This window comes from Xiphophorus couchianus, chromosome 14 (genome assembly GCF_001444195.1).
Source record: "Xiphophorus couchianus chromosome 14, X_couchianus-1.0, whole genome shotgun sequence".
In the NCBI taxonomy this organism is placed as follows: domain Eukaryota; kingdom Metazoa; phylum Chordata; class Actinopteri; order Cyprinodontiformes; family Poeciliidae; genus Xiphophorus; species Xiphophorus couchianus.
In genome coordinates, this window is record NC_040241.1 from 12313134 (window position 1) to 12337566 (window position 24433).

General features: G+C 39.8%; 3 protein-coding genes across 4 annotated transcripts; 1 reads left to right on the top strand and 2 right to left on the bottom strand.

The window, feature by feature from the left end:
* Positions 1–781: 781 nt before the first annotated feature.
* On the top strand, positions 782–6386 carry LOC114158044 (nuclear factor 7, ovary). The gene is made up of 10 exons (XM_028039357.1): positions 782–916; positions 1285–1338; positions 1597–1742; positions 2639–2737; positions 3284–3418; positions 3531–3650; positions 3755–3883; positions 4341–4419; positions 4534–4560; positions 4660–6386. Exons 2-10 carry the CDS (start codon positions 1287–1289, stop codon positions 5271–5273), a joined length of 1401 nt encoding a protein of 466 aa, XP_027895158.1. The 5' UTR covers positions 782–916; positions 1285–1286; the 3' UTR covers positions 5274–6386.
* A 258-nt stretch (positions 6387–6644) lies between these two features.
* On the bottom strand, positions 6645–12008 carry LOC114158045 (CD209 antigen-like protein C). Of its 2 annotated transcripts, XM_028039359.1 has the most exons (6): positions 11625–12008; positions 10353–10454; positions 9852–9971; positions 9557–9717; positions 8270–8394; positions 6645–7053 (listed from the first exon to the last, which is right to left on the bottom strand). In XM_028039359.1, exons 1-6 carry the CDS (start codon positions 11692–11694, stop codon positions 6936–6938), a joined length of 696 nt encoding a protein of 231 aa, XP_027895160.1. In that variant the 5' UTR covers positions 11695–12008; the 3' UTR covers positions 6645–6935. The 2 variants fall into 2 exon arrangements, with proteins under 2 accessions (XP_027895160.1, XP_027895161.1); XM_028039360.1 differs by lacking the exon at positions 10353–10454 and having other exon boundaries at positions 11625–12003.
* A 1364-nt stretch (positions 12009–13372) lies between these two features.
* On the bottom strand, positions 13373–24327 carry LOC114158052 (fibronectin). Its single transcript, XM_028039368.1, has 11 exons — positions 24132–24327; positions 23724–23812; positions 21367–22213; positions 20263–20520; positions 18911–19177; positions 18572–18692; positions 18233–18393; positions 17893–18153; positions 17504–17773; positions 15344–15441; positions 13373–15246 (listed from the first exon to the last, which is right to left on the bottom strand). The coding sequence occupies exons 1-11, from the start codon at positions 24178–24180 to the stop codon at positions 15172–15174; spliced, it is 2496 nt and encodes an 831-aa protein (XP_027895169.1). The 5' UTR covers positions 24181–24327; the 3' UTR covers positions 13373–15171.
* Positions 24328–24433: the final 106 nt, after the last annotated feature.

A 24433-nucleotide genomic window follows, 5' to 3' on the forward strand; every position in this document is an offset into this window, starting at 1 on the left:
AAGTATTTATATTTATACTCAACAATTAATTCTAACACTAATCTGCATCTTAGATGAAAATAAACAGAAAGTATGTTTAAGCCTTTAAATTGCATCCAACCTTTTTTGAGAGAGCATAAACAGCATGTGAAGGAATTTTCTGCATCTTAAAGAGTACATTTTTAGTAATTTACGGATTTGTTATGCAAGTTATTAACATATTGTTTAAACTTATTTATAAGAATCTTACCATGCCTATAAATGTTTTAAATTCCCTCTTTGATATTTCTTGTAAGTAGAAGCATTGCCATTTGCTCTGATCTAATATGAAATCTAGAAAAGTAGGTGTAATTCACCAAGCCATAAGGGACACAGATATTTAAGGAAATGCCTGTCAATGTAAATGTTTGCTTGCATAATGTGAGGTGAGATTTTATAGGTTTTTTTTGCTCTTTGTCCTGCAGTTTGCTCCTGAGGCCGAATCAGGCCTTCTGTTTCTGTTTATACTGACATTCAGGTCTTTTAATGGCAGAAAGGGCAAATAATTTCCATCCTGGTGCAAGCCTGTTTCAGGCAGGCTATATATTTTAGGAATCATCTGTTCATCACATGACATTTAGTGCCATTATGATGATTAATTTAAGCCCTCACAGAGCCGGGTTGACCCCTGCTCTCATTCCTCTTGCTGCTGGGTTTACAGTTTACAGTAACTTCAGCCTGAAACCTCGGCCATTTGCGTCACTCTGACTGATTGCTGGCTTTATGGCAGCTGTAAAACATCACTCCTCCTGATGTTCCCAGAATGAGTCTGCTGTGAGGCTGGGCGGTGGAGGAAACTTCCTTCTTCCAGTGTTCAATAAAAAGCTTGGACGAGCAGCGTTACCTGTCCACTTCTCTCGACCATCAGAGCTGCAGCAACGCTCCGACAACACAACAGGTAATCAACTACAAATACATCGATCCTCTGTTTATCTGTGGTACAACTCAGGTGTTACAGTTTGGGTTAAAAATGTGTATTTCAACTATTCTAATTATTTATGAATGACTATTATTATTATTATTATTATTATTATTATTTTATTATTTTTACTTTCACGTTGATGGAAAAGAAAATCTAAAGTAATATGAACTACAATAAATAAATAAGATTCATATTTACTAGTATTTTTTCAGCTTTTTCCTTTTATTTAATTATTCTTCTCTTTTTTTATATAGAATTTTCTAATTTAAAAAAAGAAATTCAGTTTTTTTTTGTTTGTTTTTTGTCTTTTTTTTTCAAGTTTTCATGTGTTTCTTTCTCCACAGCCATGAATCAGGAAGAAGGCGCGAAGTTAAAAACGATCCTAAAGCGCAGCAAACGTACGTTGCTTTTATTACTATCCTTAAACTATCAGAATTAATCTCTGACATTTTTCTTTCTAAAAAAAAAAAAACCAAAAAAAAACCCCTACATTTTCCTGGTGACATTACGTGGAAAATTGAAGGCTCACAGATACCAAGAATTTTAGATTTATTTATTTTTTTTAAAGTTGATAATAGTCAGACTTTCCCCCCATGTTTCTGTGTTTAGTTGTTGAAAACGGATTTTGTTAACACCGAGGATCATTTCCCCTGTAGGCGTCAGCCTGCTGCTGGACGATGAGAGTGGCACCGCCACCCAGAGCAGCTCCATCGGGGCAGTTCGCTGGAAGTTGCCGGAGGAGAGCGTCCAGCCCCACAGTTCTGCCCCCACCGTCCACGCTAACCACAACAAGAGCTCGCAGGTAAGTTTATTTTCCTCCTGCTCTTCTTCTAATGATTCCAAGCGTTTGCTTGAAATGTTTAGCTTTGTTTACAGCAGCTCCCAACCCACTGGGGACAAGGGTGTTAGAAAACGGGTGGATGTTTATAACAGTGTAGCTATTTGTGTTCGGGCCTCCGAACCACAAGGGGGCATCCAAGAGCAACATCCTACAGCACAATGCAAGTCAGGTTTATAAACTCGGCAAAGTAGCAAAGTGGTAATATCTGATAGTACAATTCCTCTAATCAGTGTTTATTGATCGGTTATTGATGAGAAGTGCGTGTGATTTGAGTGACAGAGATTTGTTGTGATAATCATGTAACATGTAGTTTTTAGTTCTACGCTATGACGTAAGGTATCAAACTCATTTTCATGTCTGGTGGTATCAAGATCAGGCCGAAATGTATTGATAAAGTGCATTAACAAATAGACGTCTCTGCATTTAGATGCTTCTTGACATTAAATAATATTAAACACATTTTCACCTTATTTGGATTGACCCAATTTGGCAGAACACAAATGAAACTTGATCGATAAAATAGTATTTAAATACGCAGTTGCTATATCAAAGGTTCTACTTGTAGAGTGTAGCGGGTCAGATAATGTGTTTGCTTAGTTTGGTTTAGTTGTCTAAACTAATGGGGGCGGTCAGTGTGTTTCAGAAGCCAGAAATAGAACAGAAACAGACGAGAAACTGGATTCTGACGGGAAACATCAGAGGTCACAGAGTGACCCCAAGTTCAATAAGTTAGAAAAAAAAAATCAGCCAGTGGCTAGAAGAAGAAATAGTTGATGAAACATGATAAATCTGCTGAAACATTTTGCCCTCTGCTGTATTTCCTTCTTTTAAAACTCAGTTTGTGTCTTGTCTTGCAGCAACACGTTCGCCAGGGCAGCTTGAAGGACCTGCGCAGCCTGGAGGAGTGTGTCCAGTTTATTAATCACTGGAAGGAGCAAGTGGACCAAGTGTGCAAGGTAGAACCGCAGAGACATCAACGTGTCCTTTTGTTGCGTTTATTCAGAGGAAAGTACCCAGAATGCTTCTAAACACAACAAACAAAACAGAAAATTTCTGATTGGAAAAGGTTTTTCGTCAACTTTAAAGCAGATTAGGATAATACTTTTGAATGATAATTATGTAACAAAATCAGAGTATGAGCCAAACACACGTAGACACACACAGTCATGTGTATTTTCTGCTGTACGGTATTTTATCTGCGGGCAATTTGATCATTAGCATGTCCTTCATATGTCAGGGTGCATTGATCTGGATAAATGTTGAAACGTGTGTTTATTCTTAAAGCATGATCAGGACAGGTGGGGGGCAGCTGCTGATAGGTCAGATTTATGCTTATGAATGCATTTACAGCCTGAGTGTGTGACCTTTCAGACTGCTGTCTAAAAAAAAGTCAATTCACTGCATTTATTACCACTTGAATCACATGAACAGTGACAAGTTCTGATAATCTTCTGATTTACGAATCCGTTTTAAAAACAGTTTCTGTCTGTGTTGTGATTTAGCATGGTGGCACCGATCCAGGGGAGGGAACCAGCAAGGCGGAGGCCCAGAGATCCGACCGGCGCACCGAACGCAGCCTGGAGGAGAGCAGAAAGCTGATCCTGGAGTGGGCCGATGAGCTCCGCCATGTTGACAAGGTGAGCTCTCACACCCCAAATTCCTAGACTGAGGGTGGTAAAAGCAGCTAAACAACATCAAACTATCACATGCACATGTTTTTTGTTTTTTTAACTACTCTTGCATCTGCAGCTTCTAAAGGAGACCCCACGGAAATCTGTCAGTCAAAAGAAAGGACCTAAAGAAGAGCCCAAAGAGGAGGGACAAACGCGGATCATAGAGTGGGCAAAGGAGCTGCAGAAAGCGACCGAGGTGAGACGTTACGACATGTAACATTCACAAAGTAGAAAACGTAGAAAATTGTAGTTTTTGTCATTAATGAAACCCAAGCTGAAATGATCCATTTGCGCTTGCAGAGCTGCGGCGTGCCGAGCGAGGAGTTGGGCAAAGTGCTGCGCCTGCTGGGCATCAAGAAGAAACGACTTTACAAGCTGCTGCCTCTGCTGGAGTTCATCACCTGGTCTCTGCTCAAGGAAGACAACACGGTGAGAAACCTCACTCTATGCAACATTCCTATTCATTTATATAAACTATTCCACTGGATGTTGTAGAATAGCCATAAATAAAAAAAAAAAAATCCAACCACCTCATATAAGTGCCCATGTGAAGTGAGCATGGTGCCATTTGGCTGTAAAACAGTTTTACGCAACATGATGCCTGAGTGAACCCTGTTCTCGGTGTGCGTGTGGAACAGCCATAAATGGTTTTTACTGACCCTGATCCGCTGCTGCGTTGATAACCTACAACAGTCTCTGATAACAAATTATAAGCATTCAGCTGATTATCTAGCTTTGATTTCAGCAAAAGAAATTGCTGAAATTTGCTGTATTCGGGTAAAATCTGTAGAAATAGATGGTGTTTGTTGCCTCTTATGTTGAGTACTTCACATGTTTTTCTTTGAAAACATTTAAAAATATATTTTCTTATCTTTCTCTTTTCCAGGCAATGGTTTCCCAGATCTGGTTGCTGGCGAAGCAAAGGACCTGGAAAGCAGGACTACCCAGATACATCCCAAACTCAGGTGTGCTGATATGGGGTTTTTTATTCAAATTGAAAAATACTATTAATATATTGCTAATTTATATGTCTAATTTGTGAGCAGTTTGTAATATTGTGTCCTCATGTCTGTTTTCAGTCTGGAGCTGGATCTGCAGCGCAGCAGGTAACTTCGTTTTTGCTTCTCTCCATCATCTAATATAAAAGCAAATTTAGTCAAGATTGCGGTCCTGGATACTTAATCCTTTTCATTTTTCCCCGACAGCCGACGTGATTCTCGACCCCATGACCAACCACCCCTGGCTGCAGCTTTCAGATGACCAGCGCAGGGTGCAGGAGGGCCTGTCGGAGTCGGAGCCCCCAGAGAGCTCCCAGCGATTCGACAGCCTGCCCTGCGTGCTGGGCTGGGAGGGCTACAACAGCGGCCGCCACTACTGGGAGGTGGACATCGCCAACAACGGCTACTGGCGGGTCGGCCTGACCACCGCCAACTCCGAGCGGAAGGGCAACTTCCCCATGACCCCCAAGAAGGGCTACTATGTCCTGTGGAGAAGCACCCACAACTTCTACGCCTGCAGCAAGCCGGAGACGCCGCTGCCCGCCGCCCTCATCCCGCGGCGCCTCGGGGTTTACTTAGACTACGATGAAGGCCAGATCTCCTTCTACAACGCCGAGACCAAATCCCACATCTACACCTTCACAGGGAGCTTCGGGGGCAAGCTGTACCCTCTGTTCGCACCCATGGATGGCCGCACGCTCATGACTGTCATCAAGCCGCATAAAATCTCTGGAGGCACCGGAGAACCTAAGAAGAAGGAGTTTGTGAAGAGTCCCAAGATGATTAGAAAGGTGTTGTTGGAAGACGGCACCCAGCTTTAAAAAAAAAAAAACAAACCCAGTCGAAAGTACTGATCTGTCATATGTTTCTTACGTCCGACTTCACTCGAACGCAGCATGAGATCACGCTGTTTGTACAGGAGAGATTCGAGTCCGTCTATGCAGTTAACACAAGGACCTTCAGTACCTCCAGGCAAATGTTTGGTCTGTTTAACGTAGAAATGAAGAAATACCATTAAACAAAACAGTTTATGAAACCTAATAAACGTAAGAAAAAACAACTCCTAAACTATTATAGAAAATATTTTTGACAAAATAATTTTTATTTTTACTTTGCTCAAATTTTAGATCCAGGCTACACCGCTGTAGGTTAAAGATTTATTCTCACAACATCATGCGTAGGCTAAGTCTATTTTAAAAAGAAATCACAAAACAGTCGTTTTCCCTCTAAAAGTAAAGGCCTGTACGCACGAGAGGAGAGAAACTAGTTCCTTTACCTGCAGGGTGGCAAGAAGTACAACAAGTTCCTCCTGGTCAGAACATTTCATACTTCTGAAACAACTCAAGGTCAAAGTTCCTCCCGCAGAAACCTTTGAAATAGAAACAACGATCGTTTCAAGACTTTGACCGACCACACACCAGTTATCACAGTGAGATAAAGGTTCTGCCCAGAAGACGGAAGAACTCCCAAACTGGATCAGTAAGAACTGAAAAATGAGATTTTACTCCCTTTTGGGAGGGAAAAAATTTCTCTGTCCTTCCAGAGTTCAGGTCTCGAAGGTGGAGTTAGAAAAGAAAACGAAAAATCAAGAACCAGATGCTTCGTGTTTCTCTGGTCTGTAGTGAAAGAGATTCAAATCCAGATGGGCTGCCAACCATCTCATTTATTGAAATAGATACGTTTTCAAGAGCCGCATGGATTGATAGAATAGAAATATTCCACGTTCTCACAGCGAGGAAATGTAGGAAAATATAGTAAACCTTCCTGGCTGCTGATGAGCCGTCGCACATTCAGGGGGAAAATGTAGAAATAAAACAAACTTAAAACTTTAAGTCCGTCGTTTGGACTCTGTAGCAAAAGTGGAAGACGTCTTAATTTGGGGTTTGCAAGCTTGATCAATATTTCTCTGAACAGAGAAGCAAAGATGATCTGACCTCAAATGAAATCTGCAGGAGCAGAAGAAGAAGATTTCTTTAAGAAGTGGTCTGATTATTTTCTTTTTTATAAATGCTACCTCAATGTTACTCTCAATGTCTCTGTCAAAGTAATATCAAGGTTGAATTGTATTAAAGTTCTAATGACAATGTTTAGAAAGGTTATGCTTGTATGCAATCACCGTATATGAATGCGTTAGTCTTTAGAACAATGTTATAAACTGAGATTCTTATAAATTGCATGACAGAAACAATGTGTAACGATAAAAAGAAACATTTATTAGGCTGAACACGTGGTTTGCTTTCTGATTCATGCATTTTAAACTGCACTTTTAGAAGAGGCTGTTGTCATAAATAATCTGTTGTTGTTGCAAAAAAATCTGCATTTTTCCAGCGAACATTAAACAATTAAGCTCCACCAATAAAGTATTTCTTTCACTTTAGCTTCCAGTAGGGCTGGCTTGATCTTTCACTGGACATATAAAACTCGAGATCTCCCTCAGCTTGCAGTTTGTTACTGAAATGCAGATGAGAAGGGCGTGGAGCCGGTCAGGACTCTCTCTTGCAGGCCCAGGGTCCGAACTCCTCACAGTCTGCAGCAAACAGGGTCCCGCCTCCCCTCAGGTCTGCACAGTCCCTGTCATCGCTGTCCCACTGCACCGTCAGCCTTCAACACACAAACACACACACACACACACGTTTATATAATGAAAATAAATCATTCACTCTTAAGAATGATTATAAATCTCTATTGAGATTGTGGTTATGGAACTATTTATATTAGCCGGATGAAAAATGAAACAGAATCTTATTTTACAACGTTCTGTGTCTGTATAATAGTGTGTTTTTATATATATATTTATATATACAGTACGTACTGTATGTTTGTTATGATTTTGTAATAAAATAAACATCAATGTAAGATATTCTGTGCTTCGTGTTTTACTTTGAGACTAAGTTCAGAGTTTATTTGTTTTGGTGCCTGCAGACCAACACACATTATATTATATTATATTATATTATATTATATTATATTATATTATAATATTATATTATATTATATTAACTGAAAAGATCAATGGCTTCTTTTTTAACGAATAAATAAAATCTGCAGTAGCTGATGTAATGCAGTTGTTTATGTTCTTAGCGCTAATTTAAAGGGTTATTTTGTTCCTGACACAAAATAATCTTTCAGTAAAAAGTCTCCAAATTTATTGACACTCCTAATTAAGATATTTAAAAAGCCTACCATCGTTTGTCCCTATACATATCCATGTTCAAAACGTGATAAATAACTGTGGAGAGCTCTGTATGGAGCCACTGTAATGTTAGCATTTATCAAACATGGCGTCCTTTGAGTCTTTTCTCTATTAGAAAATTAAAGCAACGTCTCTAATCCATGCAAACTTTAAGGTAAAAATGTTCATCACCAGAGTTTGAAGCGTGAATAAATGAGTGAAAGAATCAGCAAGACAATTATTTTTCCTGTTGCATTTCCAGCATTGACTTGTTTTGAATGCAACACTTCTGAAGTCATAAAAATACAGCAAGGAAACGAAACTATTGCGCTTGTGTCGGTGCTTTTCATCTACATCATGCGATGATTGTTTTTAGTTTTACGTGAATTTCATTTCTCCTTTCAGTAAAAAAACAAAACAACTCTCCCTCTTTGTCTTTTTTGTGTACATAGGACGATTCCCTCATAGTTTTTATATAAACTAATCTCTACTGTAAACACAGTTATCTATGATTAAAATACCTTGTACTGTAAAAGTTGAAGAACTGAGCAAACCGTAAAGGGAACTTTTTGTTGTTGTTAAAATATTTTTAGATAAATATGGACCAGGTGATCTTTTTGTTTCAGCCAGAAAGTTCAGACTTACGGTAAGTGGTCCTGGACGTCCTTCCCATTCAACCACAGCCAGCGTCCCTCCTGCTGGCTGTCCGTCAGTCCCACCCACAGGAAAGGAAATTTGGTGGCATTGCACATAACTCCTTGGAGAAAATCCTATATTTCAGGCAAAAGGTAGACTTCTTAAATTTCTTTCGTCAGACAAAAAAAAAAAGTCAGTATATTTGACATTAATGTACAAAGACTCAGAGGTGTTTACAGAGAGAAACACAGGGAGAACTGTCCTCAACGCTGAAAAAACACCGTTGCTTTTTAAAGGTAACTTAGGCGGCATTGCACATTGCAGCCCGAAGTGACCCAATTCCGATTTTTTGTCAAATCGGATTTTTTGGCCATAGTCGTTCACATTTCCAAATGCGACCTGTACAGTGTTCCCCAGTGTGAACCGCAGACCTGAAAGTGTCCTGCATCGCGGTAGGGGGCGCAATAACGTCACACATAGAGAGCGTGCTCAGTGTTTTGCCAAACCGCCATACAAAAGAAGTAGTGCTCAGGGTTTGCGGAAGTAAACGTGGATGCGTGGTTGTTGTCCGACCGGAGCCGGCGCAGTAATAACTTAATCCTTATTATAGTCCGCCATGGTTGTTTTTTAGTGAGAATAGTGACGTTTGTCGAGTGTCAGTGACGTCCAGGTCGGATCAATGCGACCTGGACCTTAAGTCACATTTGAATATTGGATATAAATCCGACCTTTGTTGTTCAGATTGTCATGAAAAGACCAGATACAGGTCGCATTACGACAAAAATAAATAAAAAATCGGAATTGTGTCACTTCAGGCTGCAGTATAAACGCAGCCATATTGTTTTTGGCTGCGTTCACTGTACTCGACAAATGTGACTATTCTGCGTCCTGACACAGGGGGGAGAAAAACAACAACCATGGCTGACTGTAATGAGGATTAAGTTGTTAAAGTGCTGCTCAGGTCGGACAACAACTTTAAGATTGTAAGCTATGCTCCAGCATTCACGTTTACTTCTGCAAACACAGAGCACTTACTTTTTATGGCGGTTGGCAAAACATTGAGGACGCTCTCTATGTGTGACGTTATTGCGCCCTCTACTGCGCATGCGGGACACTTTCAGGTCGTTTGCAGTTCACACTGGGGAACTCATACAGGTCGCATATACAGTATTTGGAAGTGTGAACGACCGCGGCAAAAAAAAAAAAATCCGATTTGACAAAACATCGGAATCGTGTCACTTCAGACTGCAGTGTGAACGCAGCCATCTTTGTTTTTGTCTCTCTCCTGTCAGTTACCATCTCTGCATCGTCTTTGATCACAACCAGACTGCTGTTGTGCTCCTGGCAGAACTCGGCGCTCTCGTTCCACCGACGGTCTTCCTGGAGTCCAACTGAGAAAAAGTAGCAGTGCCGCCTCCACCACAGCCAGCCTTCAGGACACAAACGGCATCTGGAGTCTTCAGGCGGCGCAGACACAAACAGAACCGCTGAAGTCAGGACAATGTCTATTATGCGGCATTTACTGTTGCATACAGATTAAAAATGCTATTGTTTTCTGAGACTTGAGCCAGATAATAAATTATAAACTCACCCTGAGTGGCCAAGTGCAACATCATTTTCAGGTCCTGACATTCTTCCTGGCACTGCTGCAGGTTTTCCGTCTGTTTATTTCGGAAGGCTGGATCTTCTTCTTGTGCTGCTCCCCAGATGGCTGGCAGATGAGTTTATAAAACTTTAGACAACATAAACTGATATTGTGTTTACTTGTTTAATGCAGTCGCAGTAAAAGATGGAGCTCCTCAAGGTATGTATTTTGGACATCCTAAATTGTTTTATTGTTGTTTTTTTTCCTATGATTTTGAAGAAATTAAAGGTTTTTATTTAGTCAAACACATTTTTCTAAAAACCTTAAGTGCTTTGATGGGAGGAAAATAAGAAATCCAAAATACCAAAAAGTATTCAACTTTAAACGACTTGACATTTCACGTTTTTCTTCATTTATTATTTGTTTTCCACCACTTTTCTAAAGAATAAAACTGGTTTAAATTTAACATTTACACACACCTGAATTCGTATTACTCACTCTACTTACCAAATAAAACGGAGGACAAAATGATGGCGGTGATCAGAGATATTGCTGCTATAGCAACAGCCCCTCTATATGTCAGATGCAATTTCTTCCAGGATTTTGTATCTGTAACAGTAAAATTATTTTAATTCACTAAACTAAATCACAATAAACTGTAGTCTCAGATCACATAAAAGCAGACAAGTCCATTTCAAGTGTAGAAAAAAAAAGTAAGTTTATCCAACATTTTTGAAGCTATTTGGTAACTGGGAATGCTGAGGAAGCTTTCTGTGTCGTGTTGTCGCATGTCTTTTTTAACTGATGTTGAAGACGTTCAGGTTCCAAGGTTTAGTTGTATCTTATTGTGTCAGATTAAATACGGAGATAATAAACAATTTGTGCTTTTTTTAAAAAAATGGTTTCTTGCCTTATAAAATCCCTTCAAACCTTACTGTCTATTTCCTCCATGACTCATTTTCTGTTACTGAGACTGACCTTTGGGACTTGCAACGTCTTATTCCCTAACAGAGAATCTTAAAATCTCAGGATACCAACTAGGTGTAATCTGGCTCACCTAAATTCAAAAAATGAGTCTTCATAGACTCACAGATGGCAATCCCTGGTGTGATGAACATTTATCTGTCTCTGTACAACCAGTCTGCAAGTATTTCATAATAACTCTTGTTATCTTTTCCAGATGCTTTCCTCATTTTTATTTATTTATTTTACTTCTATGAGCAGGGGGTAAGAAGAAGACACTTGCTTTGAGAGAACTTACTCTGGCAAATTTGTTATGGACAATTAGTACAAAAAGAAGCTGAGTTTACATCAGCACGTCTGTATTTGCACAGAGGACGTTGTTTTTTGGGGGGCTACAACTTAAAATCTTGAACATCTGCTGTGTGTTAAAGTTCAAACCACAGAATGAACATGGTGAAGTTTTTTCAACCAGAACCAAGAGAGGCTACGTAGATTAGCATGAACGCCAGGCAAACGCAGCACAGACTGGAAAAGCTGCCATCAGAAAACAATTTGATCTTTAACACGTAAGTGAAACTCATCTCATTTACCTACACATCCACATGTTTACATCTGGCAGACCTGGAGATGAGCCCACCAGAGCAATAAAAACTACATTTGGATGTTTTAAATTAGGATTACAGCTATTTTCAAATAAGTTAGGCCAGATGTGGATGCATGAAACTCGGCAACAACGAACACCAGCAATTATCTAGTTCGTCTTTAAATCTCCGTCTTCCTCCAGCAGAGCACATTTCCATCCATTTCACAGCTCACCTCCGCATGCTGAAGTTTTGAAATCCTCTGCAGTTCTCAGTGATCCGTCTGCGCTCTCGTTTGCAGCCATCTGTCCCTTTAGCTCGATTGTTTGACTTGTGTCGTCGTGCCCCGTGATAGCATGTTTTTCTTGAGTTGTTTTTTTTTTTTTTTTCTTTGGTATGAGTGAACAAAAATAAAATAAACAAGTTCACATCCGAGGCAGTTTACAGAGGAAGCAACCAAAGTGTGAAAAGAAACCCAGCACTGCGAGAGGCTCTGGAGGCTGTGTAGGTGTGACATGCAGTATGTGAAGTCTGCTAAATTAGACCTGGAGAGTCTCACCACAACATGAACTCAGACAAGAAGAAAAACTTCTTTAAGAGTTGACATTACTTGGCTTGTCATAGCATGGAATACATCCATATTCTATCTGTACCTTGTCAAAGCCAATGCATTATCTTTGTCGTCTTTAAGCCACTTTGTAACTAATTTGCCGATACAATTATGGTTTTTGTCCAAACTTGAACTTGTTACCTGATTTCTTGAGGTGTCGTTCAAATGTTCCCACATAAAGACCTTTTCTTGGGATCTATTTATTTTGTGAAGTGCACCAGTCCCTCCTGCTGCACAAACATGATACTTTGACCCCATTACTTAACAGTAGAAGGACGTTTTCTGGCTTGTAAACCTCCTCTGAATGTGATGATGGTCATTATGTCCAAAAGCTGAGCAGCAGACGCCCCCAGGAGGCTCAGCAGGAGGTTCTGACTGACCAACCAGCTGCAGGAGCAACTTTCAATGTTTAGACCAAACTAAACTTGGACTGGTTTTAGAAAAGAAGAGATCAAACGGATTTAAGGGAACACGAAGTCCAACTGTGGTCTAGTATTTATGGTCTAGTTTCTAGTGCAATTATCTTCATACACTTGAAATAAGACAAAACTAACGTACAACAAAGTTTTCAGGGAGTTATGAGGTTGCTTTAAGTTATTAATTCTTGAATGCTGATTAAAAAATGACCAGTTCCACTGTCAAACACTTGCTGCTTGTAACACAAGTGAAAAAAAATCGGCAATGGAACTTGTACTTTTTAATAAATATTTAGGAATTATTGAAATTAAATAAGATGCCATAGCTTTCTGAAAACTTACTTGCAAGTGTGTTTTGTCTTATTGCAAGCGTACTAACATATTTGCAGAAACAACTTGTTTCACTGTTGGTAAGGATCCTGTTAATAACGTCAGCAGCATCATCTTCATGGGGTATTTTACTGTGGTTTCATTGTGGTTTCACAGCTTTGTGCACAAACCCACTTCATCTCTGGAATGCAGTACCCATCTCTTCTCTGAACAAGATGGCTGCACATTTCCACGGCAGTCAAGATATTTTTTGGCTTCCGTGTATTCACATAGAAACAAAACAAAACACTCTCGCTCATTAATCTGAAATTTATGAAGGTGAAAATGATGCTGCTTTTATTCTTCCCAGCAAGATCTGCCACACAGTCCAGAGTTTTACATAATAAGGTCGCAGAGCGCACTAGAAGTAAGAAAAACGAGACAGTTTAACAAATCAAAGCAGAGCTGGATTACAGGGGAGGAGAGGGAGAACAGGCGCCCCCTACAGGCTCGACAGGAGCAGCAGGTTCTGACTGGTTCTGCCAACCAGCTGCTGGAGCAACACTCAGTGTCAGTCCAACTAAACCTGGACTGGTTTTAGAACAGAAGAGAGCGAACGGGTCTAAAGGAAGACACAAATCCAACATATTCAGATTAATCAGCAGAAAAGAAATTTAATGGATTATCACAACAGTAACGTCAAACTGGGCAGATTCAGGACAACAAAAGCAACAAACGGTAGCATCACTTTGGATTTCCATATAAATATACTCCATTTTTTACAGTGTAATCGTGTTAGCGATGTCAGCAAAGCAGCATTTTTCCTTTCAAATCTCAGCCATTCTTTCCTCACGTCAAATGTTACTTTCACCTTTTAAGTTGAGCAGAAAACAGACCTAAAAATAAGCATCATTACTTGCGATTTATTAAGATACAGCAAATGCAGAGAGTTATGCACGTTAACTGTTTTTACGTCACATTGACAGCAAAAGTCAGAATTTAATTCTGTCTATAATAACATTAACAGGCTTGTGACTGAATACAAAGAAATAGTTTGTGCGAAAAATAAAAATGTGGAGAGATCGTGTGCCAGCATTTGAGTCAGGTAAACTATTAAAATATAAAGAAAGATAACATTTCACAATTTCTATTTATTAACACTAAGAGCTGAAGATAATGCATCTCATGTCCTTTCAGATTTTTATTTCTTTTTAAATTGTTTGAAAACATGTTGATCTGTCGTTTCAGCCGGAGGCATTTAACTAAAATATCTGATCTCATTGTTTGTTATCTAAACTATGTAAAGGCAACTCCAAAGTGTTATACTGACATTTTAAAACGAATTTCACATTCAAGTAAAATGTAAAAAATGTAGAACAATTTTTATTTATTTAATAAGAGTATCTGCAACATATTTATCAGGCCTTGAGATGGGTCATTGGCTCACAGTAATATTAATTTTTCTCTGCATTGTCAAAATAATAAAATTTTCAGACCCACAAATGCTCTGAAGACGAATTACATGTATATTATGTTTGTTTTTTTAAAGAAATATATCTATCTAATACCTAATATTATACCTCTTTAAAATTGAATATTAAATAGCGCCATCTGGTGGATACACATATAAAATGAACAGCTGTAATGACATTCAATTGTGACTCAAAGAAGCATTAGTTAATCTTCAGATAAAAGTGTGACTTTGGAATTTAAAAACGTTTCAGTTTTTGTGTATCTTGTTTTTTAATACAATTAATGAACTGAGACAACAATATCTATAAAATTTGAATGAACTGAATATTCATTCAACAAAGTGAAAAGAGTTTGAAAAATCCAAAAACCTGATCTGAAATCCACCAGATTTTCAGCTGATAGCTTCACGGGAACCAGCATCCAATCAGAGCCGGGAGGGGCGGCTTATCGATGTCATTCAAGCTTGTGTACACGCTGCCCAATGTTCTAATAGCGGAGAAACACTGTACCATTCCAGGAAAACCATTTATCAGGCACAGGGGTGAATACTTTATAGGCACTGCACAGGAATTTGGTCCCTTTTCTTGTAAGATGCCATGAGATTACATTTGTTGTGAACTGGTGACAGATAAACAAACTGAATGAAATGTCCAAAAAGGAAAAGGATCACAGCTTGATTGTAAAACTCTTTCCTAAATTGACAGGTAGTAATAAACTGTTTGGTGTTTCATATTCAGTTTTCTCTCGACATGGACCTGAATGCCTCATAACAGCAATAGAAACTGTGAACGAGTAATGGAGTCTTACTTTATATAGTAGTGATAGAGAGTAAGGTTTTCTGAGTTGGTATTTTAATTGTTGGCAAGTGAACCAGATATTGTTTTCTAATGCCTCAGAATGTTAAAACACTTGATTAAATGTTCTCTTACCATCACTATATATCAAACAGTGTCTCAAAAATAACATTTTTACAACTAAGTTGATGGAGGAATGGTCTCAACGTCATGATAAACATTTCTCCCCAGCATTTTGTTGAAATGGTTTTGTAGCTGCAACAGACAACAAAGATTAACATTTACCAGACATTCAACAAACCTGGGTAAAAGCTAAACTTCAGCTCACCAGCCCAAAGGTTGGCTGACCTACCGCCTCAAATACAGTCGTCCTGGTTTTGCCTTCCTGACAGTACAGAGGCTCCTCAGAAGTGCAGAGCATTGACAGATCGATTTCCACTGGATCTACAACTGCAGGACAAATGGAGACGGTGAGAAGCAGAAGCAGGAAGCCGAACACAAAGACAGACTCTCATTCATGTGAACAATTTGCATTGGTGTGCAGTTTGCACGCTGTCAGTGTTTGGCCGCCAAGTCCACCAGTCATAAACACTCAGCCAAACACATCATTTATCCCAGTGATATTAGAGGATTTAAACCTGATCAACAGTTTCTCAGACTTTCTGATGTTTTCCTCTGGACTCTGGATGGTTTTTATTTACGCAGTGTTCCTGACCATTACACCATATTGTAAAGAGTCTGCTAATAAAATGAGGAACGTGGATTAAGTAAAAGAAAAAGGACAACATAAAGTCTACACTATTGCCAAAAGTACTGGATGCCTCCTCCTAAGAATTGATTTTATGTGTTTCAACCACTTCCGTGACCTCAGGCGTATAAATCCCAGCAGCTAGAGAGGTAGACTGAGAAACTATTCAACTAGTGAATTTGTTGGTGGCCTTAGGGCAAAGTGGAAGAGATTGGGAATGAGAGCCATTAAAAACAATCAGTCAGTTGAAGCACAAAGCAAGCAGAGGTCACCCAGCTTTCCATACAGTCATCAGCTAAAGACGATTTAGTTGGTTTTTAGATTAACTTAGCAACAGCGTGGGTTTCCAGAGTATAACGGCTACAACCAGAGGACTCTGTAGAGAAATAGAGCTCTGTGCTCCAGAGTGATGGTTGGCATCTCTCTGACCATCCAGTGGACAACTCTGGGTTTGCCGTTTCCAGTTTTAATTTTGGTGCAGAGGGTTGGATGGTGTAGAGCTGGTTTCAGGAGTTGAACCCTTTGGCTGCAGTGAAAGGAGATCTGATGTTGATCATAGCAAATTATTGAAATGACTGGAGAGTTGGGTCAGACTCTCTAGTGCAGTACTCAACTGGTTTGAATATTATCTAAAGAACAGGGATTCCTGCGTGTCAGAAGGCAACTTCTCATCAGAAAGGACAGAAGTCGCATGTGGGGTGCTTCTACTATTCAAAATCTATATTCTCCCACTAGCTTAGGTTATATTAGCCATCAAAACTATGCAGATGATACACAGCTCTACAATACGATGCCACCAGGTGACTCTGAACCCATCCGATCACTGAACAGGTGCTTAGATAGATGTGTGGATGTGCCACAAGTTTCTCAAACTGAAAAGAAACTAAACTGAAGATAGGCACCAGCACCCCTCCCGACCCCACTAGGGACAAGGGTGTTAGAAAATGGATGGATGGATGCATGTGGAGAAACTCACCCATGCATTGATTACTGCAACAGTGTCTTCACAAAAAATCAATCAATCAGCTGCAGAACGCTGCTGCTCGTGTTCTGACTAAAACTAGGAAGACAGAGCACATCACCCCAGTTCTAATGTCCCTACACTGGCTCCCTGTAGCTCAGAGAATAGACTATAAAATACTTTGTAGCTTATAAATTACTGAACGGTTTAGCACCACAATACATTAAAGATCTGCTGTTGTTGTGTCAACCTTCCAGATTCCTTTGCTCTGCATCCCCAGAACCAAACATGGAGAAGCAGCCTTCAGCTTCTATGCACCACAAACCTGGAACAAACTTCAGGAAAACTGCAAAACAGCCGAAACACTGAGTTCCTTTAAAATAAGCCTAAAACCCCTTGGATTAATAATAACTGGAACATTGATCAACATATCTGATGTGTTTTTGATGATGGCATTTGACAAAATGTCATGTTTATTGCTTGTTTTGTAACAGCTGGAAAGGAAGGACTAGTATAATAAATCCTAAGTATTAATAATGAGGGAAGACTTTTGGCAATACATCTCATGTAGATTAACGCCATTGGAGGGTCGGGACTTTAACTAATCCGTCCATCCCACGGTAACAGGTCCAAAAGGAAAACCCAGACATGACCCTCCTTTACCATTCTTCAGGCTTTCAGTCATGTTGTTCTTTGTGTTTGTCAATCATATAAAATCTGAAAACACCTTGAAGTTAAAACGTGACAAAAGCTGAGCGAGTCCATGTGGTTCAGCAAGGCACTGCATATTTGAAGATTCTCACCTGTTGTCCCATTGCAGCTTGCTGGATCACTTGTCTTGTTGTCACTCACAGTGGACACATTAAAGAAGTATGTGCTTCCTGACTTCAAGCCAGTGAACGTGCACATGTTGGTGTTTCCAACGTTTTGGGGGTTGGGGTCATTATCCCACAATGAAGAGTTGAGGGTGCAGGTGTAGTTTGTTGCTGATGAGTTTTCTGGGGGAGTCCACTCAAAGGTGAGGGAATCTTTTGTGCTGCTGTGCACTTTAGCTCCAGTGGGAGGCACCGGGACTGAAGGCAGAAAGAAAAGGCCACTTAGATCCCGTTAAAAACATGTTATAACAAAATGTAGAGCCGTTTTCTGAGCATGCAGTCTGTGTTTAGTAATGATCAAATAAAATCAAACTCACGGGTGTAAATGGAGGAATTCATTTCTGGGCTTTCCAGATTATTAAGAACTGTATAGACGTTCACTGTGTAGTTGGTAGCAGTTTTCAGGTTATCAAATTCCACACTTTGAGCCGATGTGTTTTTTGATTCCTTCTCTTCGCCATTCAAGAAAAGCTTGGCTCTAAAGGTTACATTACTTCCAGGATTTGGAGTAAAGTCCCATCTAGCGTTAACAGTTTTGTGTGTTGCTGTCAACTTCAAATTCGAGACCGGGCCCGGAGCTGTTTATAAGTGAAAAAGTCAGATTAATGCAACAGAATTTGCCATAAAGAGTCTCTAAATAAATGAATCAAGAGTTACCGGTGTATGCAGTGATGTTTACAATATTTCCCTCCAGGCCACAAACGCCCAAGACTTTCACAAAAAGGCCAAGCTTAGTGCCGTTTTGGAGGTCGGACACTCTCACTTTATATGGTTTCTCCAAAAGATTTGTTGGGTGTGTCACCGTAGCATTCAGGTCCCTGTTACGAGGCAACACACTTAAGAGTCAAAGACTGTCCTGAAACAACTGGTTAACAGATGTTAATCATTGTGCTCCTTTTGTGTTGAAAAACACAACGGACAAAAACATGAAAGCAGCAATTTGTAGAGTTTGGTGAACGGAGACTAATTTAATATAGGAACATAAAGGGGACAAACCTGTAGTCATCCCTGGCCATCACTTTAAAGCCTATGTAATTTCCCTGTGGCGGATCCCACTGGAGATTTAAGCTTGTGTCCTTGTTTTCAACAGCTACCAGGTTGGACACTTGGCCGGGCCCTGAAAGAGAGACAGCGGGCTGTTATACAACGGACAAAGCTTCTCTTTGTGTTTGCCGAAGATGAAACCAAATAGAAGCAGGCGGGTGACATGGTCCGCATGAAATGTGGACGTAATTTGCCTTTTCAGATTTGAATGTCAGATAGCGTCTGAAGGAAACGGGGAGCTGGGAAGTTCTTGCTCATTTCCCCCTCTGAACAGCACGGATGTAAACTCACGGGTGCAATTTGAGATGCTGACGTTCTTACTCCACATGGACCTGCCTTCGACTCCTGTGGCGAAAATGAAACTGTACTTGCTTCCCTGCGTCAAGCCACCAAACACCATGTCTTCTCCCTTCACGCTCCGGTTGTGTTTTTCAGTTCCCAAAGTTGAAACAGCGATAACTTCGAAGAAGCCATAGTTCCCTTCGGGTTTCTTCCAGCTCAGACTGACGGTGGTTTCTGTAAAATCGGTCACAGTGAGGTTCTGGACCTCTCCAGGTACTGAAAGGAGGAAACAAACCCAGGGTTAGTTTTTTTTCAGGTTGTCTTTTGTCTTAGTCACATTACAGGTACATCAGCTACACTTTGAGCCGCCTCGTCTTTGCTTTGTAGAACAGTAACAGTAGGTACCTCAGTGGGTTCACAAGATGTAACAGCGGCAGCAAAACAAAAACAGACATGCTTTGCTTCATTAAGTGGAGACAAATGCACATTATGTGCCTAAAAGGTGGCTTTAAAATATTAAAATAATAATTGGGTATTTCTCTGCAAAAAATGAAACTCTGGAGCCGAGCTAATGCTGTGTAAATAACTCACAGTGAGCAGTAAATTAAATAAATCCGTATTTCAAAATCACCACACAAACCTTCTCAGGTTTAGGGAGCAATTTTTCACCTGGGCTAAAAATGGTTTGGACGGATTTTTTCTGTTGTTAAATGACGTCACCATCTGTTTTTTTTTCTGTTTACTCAGGTTATCCTAGCCTTGTACTAAAGTTATCTGATCTAAAACAATTTGTACTCAAGATCCAGACTAGATACTTGGTTCTTTAGCTTTAGTTTTGTCGGACTTCCGCCAGGAATCGTGGTGTCATCTTTGATAGTCTGGATCATTTTAAATCGCTTCTCAAAACTTATTTTTATTCGTTGCCGTTTAATTAAGGCCTGCCCCTGTAACTTTTCTGTTGTGTTGTTTCTCGTTTTGTTAGTTTTTTAGGTGCTGGGCATTACAGCAAAACAGTTCTCCTTAAGCCTCCTTGTATTTATTAGTTTATTTTAAAATCAGGATCAGTGTTTAATCTAAGACACCAGAAACTTTCTCCCATGGCTTTTGGCTAAAGACAGTAAAACCAAACATTGTTCCAGAAGTCTTTTAGTTTGTTTGGTAGATTTGATTTTAAAAATGAAAAATTACACCATCTTGTTCTTTTTTTTTTGGGGGGGTGGGGGGGGATATTGCTGTCATGATTCAGAAACAAAAGCAGAGCTCACAAAATTCCTTAAAGACAAGAAGAACATATTCAAATTGAAAGAACTCATTAACCCTCATGATCTTCTCTCCAATAATCACGATAATCAACCACTTACTGGTGTAGAAGGAGCCATTGAGTGGATTGAGGTCCCTTTCACACTTCACTGCAAATACTTTGATAATGTAGCCGGTTCCTGGGGTGAGTTTGACGAGTGTGTAGCTCAAATTATACATGTCCTTGGTGACGTTCCAGGAATAGTCACGGGAAAACGCCTCGAAGCGATAGTGGCTGATGTCACCGGGCCCCTGATCCCACTGCAGAGCTGCGGACGAGGATGTGATGTTGGAGATGTTGATGGCCCCCATGAAGCGGTCTGAAGGCAAAAAACAAGGTGAACAAAAGCTGGCAGATTTAGGCCAATAGGGAGAACATGTGGAACGGTGACAGGAAAACATGGAGTCACAGCTCCAAAGTCGAAGTTAATTTTACTGTTTGAGTTTAGAATGAACGAACAAGATCTTGAAATCGTTGAACCCAAAGTTGTGGCTTCGCTAATGAAGACATATTCTTCACCTTCCAGTTTTCTCAAAGAGGAGCTACAGATAGATGGACATGTTCTCACTTTGCTTACTGGTCACCTCACTGAAAACATTTTGTTTTCAGGACAACAATCCAATCTGTTTGGACCGTTTCTCACAGTTTGCTACTAAAAACAAGTTTGCATCTATTCACTTGCTTTATCAATTTCTTCTTCTTGTGCTTTTTAAAAATGTTTACAGTCACAAAATTTCAGCGTGTTAAAATTATGGTGAGAAATGATTAGGCGGTAAACTAATAATTTAGATACTGCTAAGCTATTAGCAGTTACTCATCATTTTAAATCAAATAATTTGATGAACTTTCCCTTGTTGTGTCAAGAATTCTTCAAATAAATCACTACAAGTCCAGAATTGCTGTAATTCCAGCTCACTGAAGGTTGAATGACTGACCAGAGTGGTAAAATCTAATCACTTTCTAAAATGTCTGTAAAGCTCTTAATCGTTTCCAGGCTATATCGGTTATCTTATAATGTAACCGATTAGCTTATAACCGGCTACATCGGTTACGAGTCAATCTTCTGGCAAAATACCAGAAGATTGCCATGATTTTTCTTTATTGTGCCAACATTCGTAATTGCTGTGCCCTCCAGTTTTCACACTAACTGCAGAAGCTGTTGTACCTTCATAGCAAATGAAAGGCAGCTTTTCAAAGCACCCTCTCTCAATCCAAGGCCCAAAGGCCAGTATGACCACACACGAGTTCTCGATGTAGTTTTTGTTATTCTCTGGTATGATGGGAGGCAGCATGGGCGATCGTTCGCATGTTGAAACTATCGGCAGCTGCGGTGTGGTCGTCCACGGCGAATCTGTGGTGTGAACTGCGTGAGCTGTGGTGGATTCCCACGCCTGGGTGATGTTGGCTCTTCTTGTGAAGTTGGCCCCTTGTGTGAAGTTGGCTCCTTGGGTGAAGTTGGCCCCTTCTGTGGCGTTCATCGGCATGTCCGTCTCGGTTTCAACGTCATAAAAACTGGTAGAGTCGGTCATGTTTTCATAGACGTTGGTCACTGTGATGTTTGGTTCTGTTGAGTCTCTGGTAGAGTGCTCGGGGACAACGGAGCCTGTTGGGAAGCCCGTTGTCGACCCGGTAATCGACGGACTCGTCATACTGGGGGGCGAGGGGGTCGTCGTCCTGGGGGGTGCCGGGCAGGTGCAGGAGCAGCTGCAGCAGTCTATTTTTGGCAGCGGGGATTTAAACAATGGGAAGCCGGGGTACCAGTTCTGGAAGACGAGTGGGTCCCCGTTGGCCCACAGTGTCCAGGGCGTCCCGAAGCTTTTAGACGAGGTGTTGGTGGAGTTGGTGGAGTTGTAGGAGTCGTAGTCCGAGTCGTAGTCGTAGTCATCGGTTTCGTTGTAGGTGTCATTGTAGTTTATGTACTTGCGAAGGCCAATCCAGTGGGTGGAGTTGATTATTTTGGCGATGACGTGGACGTTTTGTGGCGTGAGAGTCACCATCTCTTTAAAGCAGACCTGAGCAGACATGGAAGACATAACTGTGTTCTCAATAAAGTGACATTAAAGCTTCAACAAAAACAAAGATTAAAACCCAAGAATGTGGTCAGAGTGAGACTTGGCGTCCTACAAACACTTCAGCAAATATGGCAAAAGAATGTTGATGGCAACAAAAACCATAGCATCTCGCAAACAATGAATAAACCCTAATAAATTCAAATGTTTGCACTAAACTTGTTTAAAATGAAAATAGAGGAGGTGCTGTTTGGCTATATTGAGTCTGAGCTGATAAAAAAGTTACATGTGGGCTCCAGCCGCCTTTTAAATGCAAATTATGTGCAAATATTTTTCAAAAAATGCGTGACAGGCAGGGAGTATAAAAATAAAATTTAAAAAGTACATAAAAAGGAAGTTTTTTAAAGGACAGTTACGACTACATTTATTAACCGCTAACGGTTAATAACAAACCAATCAGGATTTTAGCAAATTTATGAAGTTTTAAAATTAAACGTCTTCTCAATCTTAGTTGCCCTGAACTGATGATGTTTTATACGCTAAAGCAGTAACATTTTCTCATTTGCTTCCAGAAGCTTCTTCTGTCAGCATTTAGGTCGTAATGGATATACGACCTAAAAGCCTCTTTCATAAAAATGTTTCAGTCATAAACTCGTAATGAAGTCAGGTGTGATGAAGCTCTGAGCCATGAGGAAGTAAAGGTTTGTCTTTTAAGCAGTCCTAATATCTTGTTGGGGTTTTTTTTTTTTTTTAAAAAGCAGACAGAGAAGCAATACACAGATGTTTTTTTGTTTGTTTTTAAAAAAAACAAAACATCTGTCTATGACATAACTTTAAAACAAGGCAACTTCTTGAAGAAAAACATCAGTTTCCTGAAATACAGGCATGTATCGGAAAGATCTACTTTCCAATTCTGACATTAAAGTAAAAAGCAACCTCAGGACAACTATTAGTAAGCCTGTCACTATAAGCAATAAATCAATTAATCGAATGATTGATCTATCAGCTCAGTCATTTCCATGATAGTTTTTTTCCTCTCTTTTTCTACCAAACACTGAATGAAAAAAGGTTTCAGTCTGGTGCATTGGTCTCAACGGGCTCCCTGTTTTGAAGGATAATTTTTGTTTTTAATCAATCAATCAAATTTTATTTGTATAGCACATTTCAGCAGCAAGGCATTTCAAAACTGAACTCAATTCAGGTTGTTTTTTTTTGATATTTAAAACATCTTCCAGTTCCAGAGTTAAATGTCTGCTGGAAATGAAAGCTTAATCATCTTTGTAAAGATGACTAAGCTCATCTTTACTTGTAGTTGTATTACTTGAAATTAGTCCCAAAGCAACATCATTGTTCACAACGTTTTGGGGGGACAATTTATCATCCAGAAAAATTAGTTATTGTATTCATATGGTGGTGGAATTAAACACAAAACCTTTTAATTGCCCTGCTAATCTGTTGCTTCCAGCTGGACGCTTCAGAAAGTTTCTGGAGGTAATCTCAGGTTCGCTCGTACCTGGCAGTGGTTCCTGGCGTCAGCCCAGCTGGCGTTGCGTGGGCCGATGAAGTACTGTCTCTCTGCAGCCGTGCACATCAGCAGAAGACCTGAGAAAGACAAAAGCCTGATTTAGTCATGGACGGATGTTTACATGACCAGGAAACATCTATTTGTTTTTGGTACTCAATTATTTTAGATTATAAATAGCTATACTGAACTCAGGTTAAAAGGTAAATTAAAAAAACATACAATTCCAAGATTGAAATACATCACTTCAAAATGTTACAAATCTTATTCAAAATAATTTTACTTGAAGTAGAAAATTAGAAATTAACCAGTTTTAACTTCCTGGCTACTGGAATCATATAATCGGCAGATTAATCATATTGAAAAGCCTAAAAACTTTCCAAAAACAATGGTACTCACCCCAACAAACAGAAATACACAGTTTATGTATGAACGTTAAGTTCCCCATGGTGGCGTCCCGTTGAATTTACACCAACACACACATTCACACTAGTATATTAAAAAAATATATAAATGCATAGAAAGAAGGGGGGAAAAAAAGAGCCAAATGCTGATGATTTGTCTCTGTTCGCCCTGGCTGTAGATGTTTCTTCTCGCTCAGACCAAAGACGAGTGATGAAACAAAATGGCCAACAGGTCATAAACATCACATATGACGTTCACCACAAGGCTCTATTCACCTAAAATCATCATTAGACGCA